This window comes from Leptinotarsa decemlineata, unplaced genomic scaffold (assembly GCF_025532065.1).
Source record: "Leptinotarsa decemlineata unplaced genomic scaffold, Ldec_3_MD MMD2_tig00003736_RagTag_RagTag, whole genome shotgun sequence".
Classification (NCBI taxonomy): domain Eukaryota; kingdom Metazoa; phylum Arthropoda; class Insecta; order Coleoptera; family Chrysomelidae; genus Leptinotarsa; species Leptinotarsa decemlineata.
The window spans coordinates 1,577,100-1,592,587 of record NW_027412593.1 but is presented as its reverse complement, the minus strand read 5'-3'; the positions used below and the strand labels follow the sequence as shown (position 1 = coordinate 1,592,587).

Here is a 15,488-nt window from a genome sequence, read left to right as displayed (position 1 = left end):
ATCCATATGTAAGAACATTAAGAATAAAATCATGTATCAACTGTTCTCAAATTTCTATTTAGCAAAAGTTTTGAACTTTTTTTCATTTCCCAACTATTACAGTGGATTTGATGAATTTGACGAAATTTGACAACGGGGCAATATATTCATAAATAATCCACGTTGTTTGCGTCACGTACACCTTTTACAGGGAGATTCAATCATAGTCGGCAAATTAGTCAGCCGAAGCAGGAGAATTCAGCCTGTTTCTTCAAATATGCCATTCTTGAGTGAATATTTGCATTTCAACAATATCTGAGATGGATTGTTGTATTAAATATTTAAACGTAAGCTGGTACGTGTACTAATACAAAAATAATAATCGGCATTTTTGGATTGATGCAACAAATTTTCCTTTATTTTGAGTATTTCAATATTAAATTCTATAAAAAGGATTTGAAGCTTTATATCTTCTATTAATTATCTGCGAGCGCTTTCGACAGTACTACCAACTGTCGAAACCGCTCGCAGATAATTAATAGAAGATATAAAGCTTCAAATCCTTTTTGTATATATATATATATATATATATATATATATATATATATATATATATATATATATATATATATATATATATATATATATATATGTATAAATAATATATAAATCGAGAAAGGTTAATGCAGTCTAGCTCCTGGAAAATCATTCCATGGAAATTAAAAATAAATAAATGAGCACCTTTCTGATAATTCCCATATTGATTTCAATTTAAGAGCCACCGGTAGACAGCGGTTTCAGCCACCGCAGTTGTCGGTTGATTGGTCAAACCACCAACACTGACATAAAAACTTGGCAAGTTGACCTGGGTGTCACACCAATAGGTGGTTCCACTTATGTCTCGCTTGCGTTAACGCAGTTATTTTTATTAAGTACTTTTCTTGCATGCCGGTACTGACGATGCCCAATAGGCTGAAACAGCTGTCTACCGGTGGCTCTTAAATTGAAATCAAAATAATATATATATATATTATATATACATATATAATATATATATATATATACATATATATATATATATATATATATATATATATATATATAGAGAGATGAATATTTTATTGAGTGTGTATGATATAAATCAAAAAGGGGAAAATTTGTGGACAGAACACTCTGATGAGGCCAATGTCCGCGGTTTGCCTCCATTTTTTGAGTGTTCTGTCCACAAATTTTCCCCTTTTTGATTTATATATATACTGAATTAATTTTCGAGTTTTGATCCGTGTTCTGTGTCACCGGGATTGATGTCACGACATTTTGACAAAGTCTCATTTGTCTTCTAATGGTGTTCAGAAGTTGACCGACATTAATCCACTCCCTACTATGTAGGTATAGTGATGTTCGTTACGTGTTCGGAAGTAGACTCCCAAATATGTATATATATATATATATATATATATATATATATATATATAAAACATGTCACGTTGTTCGTCTCCTAAAATACTCAACCGATTTCAATCAAATTTACACACCGTGTGCAATTTGATCCGACTTGAAAGATAGGATAGCTTACATTTTAATTTATAGTCGTAATATTGTTTCATTACAAATTATTTGTCTATTATTTGACATTTACAATTATCTGTTAACTCCAAACGATTTTAACAGATGGCGATATCTGTTGAAAGGATTGAGTAAGTAATCAATAGATGGCGCTGCTATGTTAAACCTACAAACGTATCATACAAGCTTCAGTGTTGACGAAATTAACTTCCCGATACAATAGTTGTTACCAGGCCATCAGAAATCTTTTAAATCAATCGATACTGTTGTTGATGAAAATGAAAGTGTAAATTTTCGGGCATTGAATTGATTACTTCCTTCCTTTCTTTGGAAGATTCCCTCATCCCTTTTTTTGTATCAAGATGGAGTAGTAGAAAGCCAAAAACTTTCCCAAAAATATAACCCTTTCAATTCATGTAAATTTTCCAATTGAATTTTTAAATTTACTAGATATACCTGGAATGCCACTACATAATCTTCGATGAAAGATTGGTTTCCCTATTATTCTCCTATGTAATTTGATTCCACCTCAGTTATGCAACGGTATGCATCAAAAAGATCACCGGAAATATTCTTGAAGCAACCATTTTAACTGGGAAGTTTTAAAGGAAAAGTGGTCCTGTTGCCACGTATTCCAATGATACCGTCAGATTCTATCATACCCTTCATAAGTCTCAAGGCCAAACAATGTCCATTTGTGGTTTAGATTTGGAAAATCCATGTTTTTCTCATAGGCAACTATAGGTATGTTGCATGTTCACATGTAGGAAAACCGTCGAATCTATTTGTGTTATCTAAAGACAGGTTAACCAAAAATAGGTATTGTGTATAAATTAAAATGAAATTATTATTTATAATTTAAAATAATTAATATTATTGTTAAAGATTTACGACTATCCCCTACTTACCTCATTCATAAGTTTACGTGTCACATGTTACTCACTAACAACTTTGTAATATACCCTTTTGTTACAAAATTTAATAAAAATAATAAACTTTAAAATCAATTCTTTTGCATTGATTTTTGCTTGATATCAACTGTACGAAAATTTTAATCAATCCTGTTCAAAGTCCTTCTCCTTCAAATCCCAATCTGATGGATTTTTATAACAGCTTTAGCGTTTTCGTTCGTAAGTAATAATGTAAAAAAAGTATGGTGGTCCCCGTTACTGATATTCTCCCACCGTTCCTTTTAAATAGTTTACTACAATGTAATATAACAAAAACCTTTGCCACACCACAGCAACGTGTGGCTAAGGTTTTTGATATATACATTAGGTTTTTGGTGTCTGGAAATATGTATTCAACATAAGGAAATAGATAAAATGAAGGCTTCATTATTAATTCAAAAATTCAATATAATTCACAATGATATAATAATGAGAACATGGTTGTTTATTTTTGGCCTATAGGCTAAATCAATTGATAAAGTTCCCTACATTCAAATAACTGTCGTATTCTTGTCTTTTCATCATTCACAACATAGAAGAACAGCATTGAATTTTCTTCCGATCATCACCTCCTTCCTACAGGAGTCATTCACAAAATGTGAAACAAAATGAAATGAGTACTATCCACTTACTCCTTTCCTGAAGTGAACCCTTTCTACTTATTCTTCTCAGCCAATTTGGAACTAATCATATCCTTGAACTGACCCAAAATGAGATTTTCTCTCTTTTGCCTTTCTTCTTTGCTGAACATTGCCAAGGCACGTTTCTCATCAGCGGAATAGATTTGATTTTCTTTACGAATTCGCACAGCCTCCATTCTTCTGTGCCGCGAACCTGACATAACATAACCTACTGACTCATACGTTTCTATCTCCTCAGAAGTCAGGCCGATTTCTCCTCTTCTGGGAATACGTTTTCCTTCGGCAACATAAGCTGCCATAGCTGCACCTTCACCAGGTAGTAGTGCCTTGCCCATTTCTTTATGGGTCAAAGTAGTGTGAGATTTTTGTGAAGGACCTATGACACCATCTTCATTATCAGAATGTGAATCATTTCTGATTTCTACAGGTTTTTCAACCCACTCCTCTTCCTCAGAGTCACTGATGTCCTCACTGCTAGAAACCTTCTTCTTTCGTTTCTTTGCTTTTTTATCCCTCTTGTGTTTCTTTTCTTTTTTCGACTTTTTCTCCTTTTTGCTTTTCTGTTTCTTTTTTTTAAGTTTTTTAGTTGTATGGTGATGTATTTCACTGTTTAATTCATGTTCAGAAGCAGAATCTTCACGGTCTGGCGACTTTCCCCAAATACCTGGACAATCCCTTATACCCAATATCTCTCTTTGCTTTCTACGTGATTCCATAAAATCATCTTCATCGAATCTTTTACTGACCAAATCTCTGGATCTATGTCTATTTCTGTCTTCAGTATTTCTACGATGATCTGATCTAATATCATTTTTGCCTTCATAGGAGCTTCGGTTTGTTTTTGGTAAAGGCGATCTAGATCTACTTCTTGAGTGATGTCTGTACTTTTTTCTGGACTTACTTTTAGGCGAAGGCGATCTGGAGATACTTCTCGTTTTGTTATAAGGACCCATAAGGAAAACTAGGAATCACTCTGATATGGAAAATTGAACTATTTGACTTTTAACTAAATATCTATTCACATCTTAGTTCACACTAAAATAACTCATTTTACTTCATAAATATTGGCCTATCACCTGAGGGTTCTTCTCTTCTTCTTTTTCCATTAGTGCTTCAACTGCCAGGGCTATCCAGCCAGGAGTTCCAGAATCTTGTTGCTATTACAGGTGGAGCCCACACTGAAGTGGATCTGAGTCGGACCCAAACCCCACCTGGGTTTGCACTAAAACAAAGTTCAACTGTGATTTGGAGTCAGTTGACAAGCAATGTCCGACTGCTTTGAATGTGAGCACTAATGTGAGGTGATTCACTACGGTTACGTGTATGGACACTACGATTAGGTCATGATTGGCGACATCTAAGGGTTGTTCTCTCATATAGATTGCAAAGTTGCCAACTGAATGAACTATAAAGTGAAACAAAATTCCGCTACACTGCTTCATATTCCGCGACGCTTGTATATCTGACGCAATCAGCTTTTCAGATTTCACAATAATTCATTGATTTTAATGTTATCTCACATTAACTTTGTTAGGTTACATTCACCAAATATAATTCGACTACGTTAATAGTTACATTTCTATAAGCTCTTATTCATTAACAACTCCAGTCATTAAAAATATTAAATATTCGAACTCTGTATACTTATCACGTTCTCAATAGTTGCTAAGCACTTTCGATATTATATCGCCATTTTATTCGAATTTTGAACTATAATTCATCGTTTACTATGGACACTTTTTCAGTTAAATATCCACTTGAGATGGTTTTTCTTACCCTAACCCTTTGTAATACGTAAGCTCAAATTCACCAGTTTACAGTAGTTGAAATTATTTTATTTTCCACAAAATATGTAATATTGAATTAAAAAAAAAACAACTAAGAACAACTGAGAAAAAACAACTAAGATAGATATAAAATTATCCAAATTGAACCTATCATCACATAAAAAGAACCAAAAAACAATAACTATCACAAAAAACGATATGGTATAAAAATGAATTCAGAAAAATTTACATTCTAAGTTAGAAAAAAATAGATATACAAATATCTGAATTCACCCTGAATTACATGATAATGAATGAAAAACAACTATTCTCTCATAAATGGGATTTTCACTCATTCAAAAAATATGCTTTCAAACAAAAATTCAGGCATATTTTGAAAATAAAGGTAATTCAGATTCATGGGCATTAACGGCAATGTAAATTGTTACTATTCGTAGAATATATCTGGAATTTCTATGTTCGAAAGTAAATAAGTACATCACAATTTTCGAAATATTTAATTCTGGCATAACTGCTATACATTTTTTTATTCTTGTTGATTCTGGCTTTACTTGGCGCTTTGCTTTGAAATCATTCAATACTCCTGGAGTATATATCATAAATTCTAGTTATATTTTTGTTAAAGAGTTATCTACAAATTTTAATATTTCTTCATTTGTACTCTCAAGAACTTTGTTCGTACACTGTTCTATAGACAACCACCTAGTTATACTTGGCATCAATATTTTGTGCGTATCATATTTGAAAAACTCCTGAGATTGTTTTAATTTTGGTTGCTCACTGACCAGTAGATGATGTGACAGGAACATTCATTACACCAGGCAAATATTTTTTTCAGAAGACTGAAAACCGAGTGTTATCCCCCAGCCATTACATTGGTTGTATCACTGGAGAATGCCATCCGATTTACAAGAGGAATATTTTACTTTTTCAAACATGTTTTCAGTGCCTATTATAATCTGGTATCATCACTATTTGGCACCTCAACCAAATGAAAAAATGAAATTATAATTTTCCTAAATTTGAAATATAAATTATACTGAAAGCACATTGTTTGATATTGCATCCACATCACTTGTTTCGTCCATAATAATAAAAAAAAATACACCATTGCGATTAAATAAGCTATTTTAATCTTTTTTGAAGGTTTTGCCTATAACGCTTACTTGATCATGGACGTTGCTTCAGTTAATTTTCGATTTATGTTCTGAGATATATAAGAGTTAGGAAAAATAACTGCCGGAAAATCAGACAAAATGTTCATTTGTTCACTCTTTCTCTCTAGGTTTTCTTAGCCTTTGCTTCCGTACACGGCGCGTTTGCCACTGAATTTTGTTTCATTCGCTGCAAAATTGACTGAAGTCCACTGACAGAAAGTCCATGTCAGTTTTGTGTGGAAAAAAATAAGAATTTCATTCCTTCACCTTCTTTCAATTTAATTAGCCACTCTCTAAATTCACGCATATCAAACAAAATATCTTAGAATTTACATACTTGCTTTTTGGAAACTACTGTATTCTTTTTTAAAGCAAGTGTTTTTAGTATCATCATTTGTTTTCAATTTTTTTCTTAAAAAAATATATACTTGAAATAAAATGAGTCTTTACGTTACCGTTTAATTGAAACAAGTGTGATTCCACTCAGGAGACACTGAAATAACCCTATCTCTATTCTAAAGTATTGAAAGAAATAAATCAACCACTAATTTTCACATAAGAATTTATATGAACGGCTTAGGCAGCGTGAAGTTTCTTTCGGGCTATCGTTTCGTTGCTATGCCGTTGTTTCCGGTTTCGAGAGTGGGAATATAAGGAAAAATTGCATGGTGTTGCTCCTAGGGTCAAAATACCCCGGAGGTAAAATAGCTTCCTATCAGATCTCCGGGTGGGGGCTGATTCGAAAAAATCACTATTTTTGACAGTCAACAGGGTTTTCCCAACATCAGGGAAATAGCATGGTAACTGCAGTGGCTAAGAGGCCCACTAGCAACTCCATTTCTGCAACATCAGAGGACTCAACTCAAATACCAAATAGTTCTCATATTCTTGCACTCACAGAAACCGAAGTCAGTGTTTCAAGAAAACCTGTAAATATTCTACCCCGATTCAGACGTGTCTTTGGAATAGCCGCGCAAAGTTAGGCATTACAGATCTGCTAAGTGGGAATATCTTCAAAACCATTACCGAAATTTCTCCTGGCTAGATATTCGTTTCAGCTCTAAAGATCCTGTGCTTCTGAAGTCACGGAAGTTTTTCGATATATATATATATATATATATATATATATATATATATATATATATATATATATATATATATATATATATATATATATATACACTCCACAGTCGATTTATTTTCTGGGAAAGGCACCACTCACTATTCTCATACTAGAATCCATAATGCCGGTAATCACTTTTCAACAGCGTCTAGTCAGGAGAATTTTGAAACAGCTCAATATCAACAAGGAATCTGGTCATCGTACTCAAAAAGCGCGGAAATGAACTCGCCAGTATTTTGCGGATTTTTCAACCTGTCTTACAAAAAAGAGGTTTTACCTTCTTGTTGCAAGATTGCTCGCGTTCAGCCTAATCCCAAAATGGCAAGAAAAATCTTCCAAATAAGTATAGACCAGTCGCTTTGCTATCAGTGATATCAAAAATGATGGAGAAAGCCGGAAACCACCATATCCTTGAATATTTAGAAGGCTTCAACATCCTGAGCGATCATCAATATGGCTTTCGCAAACAAAGATCAACAGGCGACCTATTTTATGTCACCCCCATATTTGGAATAACGCCATCGAGAAACATGGATACTTTGCTGGCCAAACTTCGAAGCTATGAATTGTCGGATCATTTTTGTGCATGGCTCTTCAGCTTCCTGAAAGAACGTTCCCTACAAGTGGCCGTCGACGGATATTTCTCGAATACTTTCACCATCAACGCTGGTGTTCCCCAGGGATCTATATTGTCTCCAGCCCTCTTTCTATTGTATATCAACGACTTATTGGAATAAACCAAGAATCCAATAAATTGCCTTGCTGACGTCATTCCATTTGGATTCCAGGACATATGCGACGGAAGGGCATCTACACCGGCAGCAGGAGGTTGCATATCTTTATGAGGATCTAGAAGTAATTTCGAATCGGGATGAAAATAACCAGGTTCAATTCAATGACAAAAACCCAGACATCGGTTTTCTCCAAAAAGATAAATGTCTCCGAACCAGATATAATAATGTCAGGTCAGACAATTTCACTTTCTGCTTCTTGGCACAATCATTGCATTCGAATTGTATAAGCCGCTTCTCAAACACTTAGAACACTGTTCCGAACCAGAAAACTGTACAGACCTCAGCAACTTTTGATGCTTTATAAAGCTCAGATCAGACCTTCTTTGGAGTATTACTCTCATGTATGGAGCTCCGCCCATACATGCTGCTGGATTCATCACTTGCAACCTTGATAGTCTGGAACATCGAAGAGGGGTTGGAGATTTGTCTCTCATTTATAGATACTTTCACGGGAGATGTTCAAGTGACTTGGCACATTTGATTCCACCAAGAGCGGTACATAGAAACACGCGACAGACTGTGGCTGCTCATCGTTTTGAGGTTCAACTCAGTACATCTCGAACTTTACTGTTTGAAAACTTTTCCATTTGGAGAACTGCGTTTATGTGGAATAAACTTCCTGAGAACGTTTTCCCAAATGGATTTATTTTCCAGCGATTCAAATTCAATGTGAACCACTACTTTCGCACAGGCACCGCTCTTAGAGCGCCTTTCTGTAGTGCTTGTGTTTTGTTTTAAAAAAAATAAAACTCCACAATCTAATAATTCCAAACAAAAAAACTATCAAACCAGTGTCAATACCGCATTCAGTGCAATACTTTCTGCTTTTTTGTCCTGCGGTGTAGGTGAAGTTAACTATCAACTGTCATACTGTCAATATCAGCAATGTTAATTTGTTATGGCCACAAATTTCGATAGTCTTTAATTTTGAAATTAAAATGGGTGGTTCTACAAGTAAAACTAGAAAATTAACTGTTGAAAATGACGACCCAAACAATGTGATTAAAGTATCTGAAGATGTTGTTGATCGTCTACGAGGGAACCAAAGTAAGGCTGAAATTTTAACTGGAGAAGCCCTTTAAAGTTTATTGAAATTTCCTTTTGAATTTGAAAATTGTAAAATCTTTCTGTTTCGTTCTCAGTTCCGATTTTTTTTTACATTTATTATTCGATATTTTCGAAGGGGCGCCCCAGTTACACATTACATAATATATAATTAAAATGCTTCTTTCCATAACAGTGATGTACTATAAATGGTAATATTTCATTTGTACAGCGGTAAGACAAGAATTACAGAAGAATCAAACCGCATTTCCCCCGCAAGGAACTCCAGTCATTACTACACCATACTTTTTGAATGAACCTAGTCTAACCACACTTCAACTTCGGCAGCAAAATGTAGCAGAACTGAAGAAAAATGATGAATATTGGGAAAACAGAATAAGAGCGTTGGAAGCCAGTCATAAGAAGATGAATGAAATCATGGATAAGGAATATAATAAAGCAGTATGTATATCTAGTTCTACTTTTTGTAGCACAGTTTTGCACATTGTTGAGCACAGTTTTGCATGTTAAGCACAGTTTTGCATGTTAAGCATAGTGAACTTGTTTCACTGTGGTTACTGATGATGTGGTGAAATACAGGTTTAGGCTGAGAATGTTCAGAAATTTGTTGACGATAACATTTATTGAAATTTAATGGTGGCTTGTTAAAATATATTGAAAACATAACAAAAAATAAAAGTCCTCATAAAAATGAAAATCAATTATATGTTGGTTCAAATTGGTAGTGTTGGGTACCAAAAAACTTGCAAATTCGACACTGAACTTGACCATTTTCTTTTTTGTCGAAATGTTCCCAAACAATAGATTTCTTAGCTCCAGGCCGCATTGTTCAATATCAAAACAGTAATAATAAAGGAATAAAGGTATCAACTACACAATAAGTAAGAGTAGAAAAAATAATGGAATTTATGAGTAATAACAGAAATTTCGTTACAACGGCTTCGAATTCTCCAAACTGAAAAATTATTGCCATTGTTTCAATTTCAATGCTCTCTGTTTGTATTCTTAGTGCGACAAATTCAAACAATCCTAACTCATAAAATAATCCAGTTCATTTCGAATTTCGCCATTATTGTGAGCGTTTCACATGGCACATGACCGCATGAACATCGAGTGATTGTGTACTTATTGCTCGCATCGCCGGATCTCGAATTAAATCGGTGAGTGACGAGTGACGTAGTATCCGAGTGATTTCATTCGAATGATATTTCAATTTTTAGGATCACTTGGATACTCATCATTCGATTCTCAGAATCATTCGATTATGCCCATCACTAGTGTGAAGTTGGCAGCTAGGGATTGCATCCATAACTTCAGGACATTCACGAAGTCCCCGTGAGGCGCAGGGCGATGTTCTATTACTAACTATGAATCTAAAATATACTCTAGAGAAATTGAATGATTTCAAAGGCATTTTCTGAAAAAACAAAACATGTTTCAAATAAGGGAAAATTATTATCTGTTGATTTCCTTATTTTTTTCATTCCTTTCAACAATACAGATTACGTGATTATACCGAAATGAAATAAGATCTGATTTCTAATTTGCTATAATATAAATATGAATATATAGAGTTTTATTATTTGTTGGCAACATCACAGTGATGAGTTGATATTTTGAAAATGTGAAACATATGCGTTTCAAATTAGAAAAAAAAGGTATTATCTGTTGATTACCTTGTTTTAATTGTTGAGCCCTTATTTCACTCAGAAATACTCACGTAATCTTGAAAAAAATATTGACTTGTCATTCATTTCTCAAACAGAACGAGCACGTAACAAAATCAACAGCAAATACTTTTTTCTTATTTGAAGTCTATGTTTTGTATTTTCAGGAAATACTACTAAATCAGTAAATATCATTTCTGAGATTGCCTCTAACTTAAGTTGATAATTCAATTTCTCTAGAATGTATTTACTCAAAGCTGAACATCATCATATACGCCACTGGACGTTCGGGAATATTCGGAAATTCTGGCAGCTTTTTGACTGCCAACTTCACATGCCATTCATTCTTGAATGACTATGAAACAGCTTTGAATATACTGATTAGTTCCTCATTTTCATGTTTCAAATCAAACTGGAGTGATATTTTAAAATTTTGCCTTTTCTATACTTCCATTCGCCCTGATGTTACCAACAGATAATAATAAAAACTAGTGAATTTCAAAGTTTTGTTTTCATTAAAAAAACATTAAGTGGTAGCAAGAAGATGGCATTTTACAAATTATTATTATCAAAAGTTTCTTAAAAAAAATCATTCAATATGAATAAACACAAAATTAGTCATGGAAGCAGTTAAAAATATCGCTTTTATGCCTGAGATTTGTTTTACTTTACAAATATTGAAAGATATTACTGTGCAAAATTGCATGATCATACTTGATATTACATATTCTCTAAAAATCTTGGTTATAGTTATATATTTTATTGGTAAGAATTCTTGAGTTTTGTCCGACATCAATCATTTTACTCAACTTTCAAAGCCATCTGAATTTTTTTCATTCAGCAATTTCATTCTTTCAGCCTTCTTATACTGATGAATTATATACCATATAGAAAAATACTTTTCATCATATCTAAATACTCTACCTTGAGATCATTAAATATTTCTATACTTTTTAAAAGTGTGTAAAAAATTTTTTTTTTATTGAAAAATAACTATTTTATTAGTGCTTTGTCTCCTATGGAATTTGTTGAATGTCACTGATCTGATTTTGAAACTAGACACCTTATTTGAAATTTCACCAAAGCAAAATAAACTATTTTTAGATATTTTCTATGTATGTATCAGAAATTCTTATATACTTTTCAAATTTTGTACGCTGTCAGAAATACATCTGTTCTGTCAAATGAAAATTCTATTCAGTTTCCTAAAGGAATTTGTTTAATACACAAATTATTATATTTTCATTGAGAAATCATTTTTCATCATCACTCATTCAATTTTGAGGATATTGTGAAGGAGTTTAATTCATAAGTTGGTCTTGCACGGCCCAGTAAGATAAGCTTTTTATCATAACATATCTTTCATTAAATCCCATAAATTTATTGCCACTTTTTGAGAACTATGTTACTGTACTCTTTTGGTCCAAATATAAATTAATATCTGCAAAAGTTCCTGGCATAAGAAAGTAACTTACCGTACAGACGTGTATAATTTGAATATTAGAAATAAAGGCCTACTGAATGTACCTCCATTTACAGTGGAATATTTTAGAAGGTCATTTAGCTACCAAATAGATTCTCTGTGCAAACCGGTTCTGAATATTATAAGAAAAGAAAATGTTACTAATTCAGACAATTTTACAAAGAACATCTTGAATCTCAAATTTAATAAGAATGATGTTTTTTCGTTTTAGGTCAATATTTTTTTTTGTATACTATATACAATACTATACCAAGAATCAATGTGTTAATAAAATCCCCAGTTTATAACATCTGTAAAATTTATAATACTTTCTATTCAGAATGTGATATTTTTGTTGTTCCATTTTGTATAGAATTCGTAACAAGTTAATTTATATGCAAGTCTAATTACAACTCATAAAGGTGAAATACTGTGTTTCAACTCTCTGCACACTGCCAGTTCAATTAGAATTCTACAGTATATGTTTTTTTGATTATTATATGTATGTCAGTTTCACAAAATGAGTGAGCATACTTGGAGACTCGCTGTAAATCAAATTATCTACAAGAACAATTCGTTCAGGCCAGTCTCAAGTTACCTACACTGTAGGTTAATGGACTGACACCTATTAGAAAACAACTACGTCCTCGGTTAATACCACGAAGGGCGTTGGATTATATCCAACAGGTTTCAGTGCAGGATTCTTCACTGAAGTTATTCCTGCATATTGGCGATACAACTGCCGCAATAGATTTTCAATTATTGGAACACATTTGCAGACCGGTTTCGGGCTGCACTGACGATTAGCCAAACAGCTCGAAACTTGCAAGTGTGTTCCAATAATTGCCAGTCTCAAATTGCCTACACCTACAGTGTAGGCGATTTGAGACTGGCCTGAATGAATTGTTCTTTTAGATAATTTGTATGTATCAGTGTTTGTATAATATACTATTCTAATAGTCTAGTGATTTTATATTCTATCATTGTAATCTATTTTATTTATACTTATTCATAGCTGTGAACTTCATTATATATGTCTTGTAATTGGGGTTACTCCTGTTAGACAATATTCCCCCCTTTTTATATTATTACACAGCTTTGTTTAGGGTTAAGTGGTGTTTACACAACAGAAAATAAATTTCGACCTTTTTTTTCATATATAAACCTTGAAATCTAAAATTTATTGTATTCTTTTGAATGTGGAAATAATGAAGACGATTATTATTATTATTTCTCTTCACAATTCAGGTAGAACAATTCCAAGGAAGCAAGACAGTTGTAAAAGAAAAAAGTCTACCACCTTGTACAGAATCGGAAAAAGCAGTGATGGAATGTTATCAGTGCTACCCAAATGAATCGATGAGATGTTCGAAGATAGTCCAGGCTTTTCAAGAATGTGTGGATATGAGAAGATCCTGTTTACTAGCAAACAGAGGATGAAGAAGCGAAATGAGTTGTTCATCTTTTAGTGATCATTTTTAGGTTGTTTTTATTATTTGTAAATATGAAATGCCAATAAATTCGTATCAATTGCCTTTATATTAACAATATCTTATTTTGGAAGGGGTTTATTGTGTGTGATAAATGTTACATAGAGTTGATTTTGTATTATTACATTTTTGTATAAGCTATCATTAGTTCTTTTAAAATAATAGATATATTTCGAAATAATGCTGTAGAGGGAACACACAAAAAGTTTTGTCCGTTTTTATGAGTTTACTTCAAACTGTAATATCTCAGTGAATACTTATTCAATTTAATGGAAATGAGCGCCGTTGAATCACTGCACTTTTGCCAACATTATACAAGTCAATTAATTCTGTCAGCATTGAAATTGTGTGGTCGGGATTCGATGAAGTCGACGAAGGCTGTTTTTTCCAGTGTCTGATTGGCGAAGGTTCTACAGGAGAGGAATTTATCGAAGTGCTTCAAAAGATTGTAGTCGGTTGGTGTGAGGTCTGGGGAGTATGGTGGGTGAGGCAAAAGTTTGACGCTCACTTCGTTTAATTCTGAAGTCAAGGCAGGTTTTAGAATCTGAAACGTTAAGATAAGTATCTGTATGATTTCTTCCCTCTTATTTTGCTAGAACATTTTCCTTTATGAAAAATATTTTCAATATACGCAGTAACTTATTGGAGTGAACTTTTCCTTCTACACCTTTATGAAATTCTCCATTACAGATTTTATTTTTTTCATATTGTGGCAGGTAAAATAACCTAAAATGCCTATAAAAACTCAATAAGAAATCGAGGAGAGATATATACACATAAGAAAATGAATATTTCAAAATAAAATCTTGAAATATTCATCTCTCCTAACTACGTACACCGTAGGTTCTGATAAATGCCTGCCGGAAAACAACTAGCACGCTGGATATTGAATTATATTCGACAGACATTTATGCAAGATTCCTCACATAGAGTCTCGTTCATCCAGCAGCAGTAGCAAGCTGAAATCATTTGAGTAGGTCACCTCTCATCAGTGCAGGAAAAATCCAATGCAAACAGCAAAAGGGCTGTGACTCGATTAATTTCAACGCGGCTCGACTGCATGTATGAAACCATCGTTCAGAAGATTGTTAACCAGCAACAGTTCCATCTCGTGAACAAAGCCTCAAGCGGGGAAGAAATATCCCATGTATCAGTTCTCTGACAGAAATCAAAATAAGTTTGAATACTGTATCGAGGAGCGATACATACAAAATAAAATTTCAAAATATTCTCTCTCTCGACTACCTACCTAAAAAATATTCCCTATTTCTGTTATTGTATTTAATTAAAAAAAAATTGAAAAGTGGCTCACACATAAAGCTATTTGAATTCTAATCAATTTTATCACCACATTACAAATTTCCAGTGGGGTACAATTGTTTCAACTCTGGGAGTTTTTGTTCTTGTTTTTTTTTAGAAACTATATATTTCAAAACAAATTATTGCTTCAATGATAAGGTTTGGTGTTTGAGAATATGTTTAAAAAGTATGAAGTTCTGAAGGCTTACTTGCAATTGAAAATAAACAACTGTGAAGTTAAGAATTTGCTGATTGTTATTGGCCTAGAGGTAGTGAGTTATGAATCTGGCAATAATTTCGGATAATTGATGTTTTTATCGATAGTTTACTTCCTACTTCTTGAAAATAGTAAAATTGAAAAAAATTAGACAAAACAATGAATTGATGGATGTAGCCGTTATTATGTGATAGGAGACCATGAAAAATGAGAAATAAACTTTCTATGTTTTTATACGTAACTAATGTTACTTCAGTTTCATCCTATAAGGACATTTTCAAACGAATACAG

The 15,488-nt window shown here is 33.1% G+C and overlaps 2 protein-coding genes across 2 annotated transcripts; one reads left to right on the top strand and one right to left on the bottom strand.

Annotated features, from left to right (window-relative positions):
- Window positions 1-2,882: 2,882 nt before the first annotated feature.
- Window positions 2,883-4,223, bottom strand: LOC111514459 (uncharacterized). Its single transcript, XM_023170699.2, has one exon. The coding sequence runs from the start codon at window positions 4,087-4,089 to the stop codon at window positions 3,151-3,153; it is 939 nt and encodes a 312-aa protein (XP_023026467.2). The 5' UTR covers window positions 4,090-4,223; the 3' UTR covers window positions 2,883-3,150.
- Window positions 4,224-8,846: 4,623 nt separating this feature from the next.
- Window positions 8,847-13,730, top strand: Chchd3 (Coiled-coil-helix-coiled-coil-helix domain containing 3). The gene is made up of 3 exons (XM_023170697.2): window positions 8,847-9,044; window positions 9,274-9,503; window positions 13,440-13,730. Exons 1-3 carry the CDS (start codon window positions 8,936-8,938, stop codon window positions 13,629-13,631), a joined length of 531 nt encoding a protein of 176 aa, XP_023026465.1. The 5' UTR covers window positions 8,847-8,935; the 3' UTR covers window positions 13,632-13,730.
- The last annotated feature ends 1,758 nt before the right edge of the window (window positions 13,731-15,488 follow it).

Bases quoted from the DNA above. Each gene is read 5' to 3' on its own strand.
- LOC111514459 (XM_023170699.2), bottom strand. From the start codon at position 4,089: ATGGGTCCTTATAACAAAACGAGAAGTATCTCCAGATCGCCTTCGCCT.
- Chchd3 (XM_023170697.2), top strand. From the start codon at position 8,936: ATGGGTGGTTCTACAAGTAAAACTAGAAAATTAACTGTTGAAAATGAC. The intron at 9,045-9,273 runs GTAAGGCTGAAA...TCATTTGTACAG, and splicing joins TCGTCTACGAGGGAACCAAA to CGGTAAGACAAGAATTACAG. The intron at 9,504-13,439 runs GTATGTATATCT...TTCACAATTCAG, and splicing joins ATAAGGAATATAATAAAGCA to GTAGAACAATTCCAAGGAAG.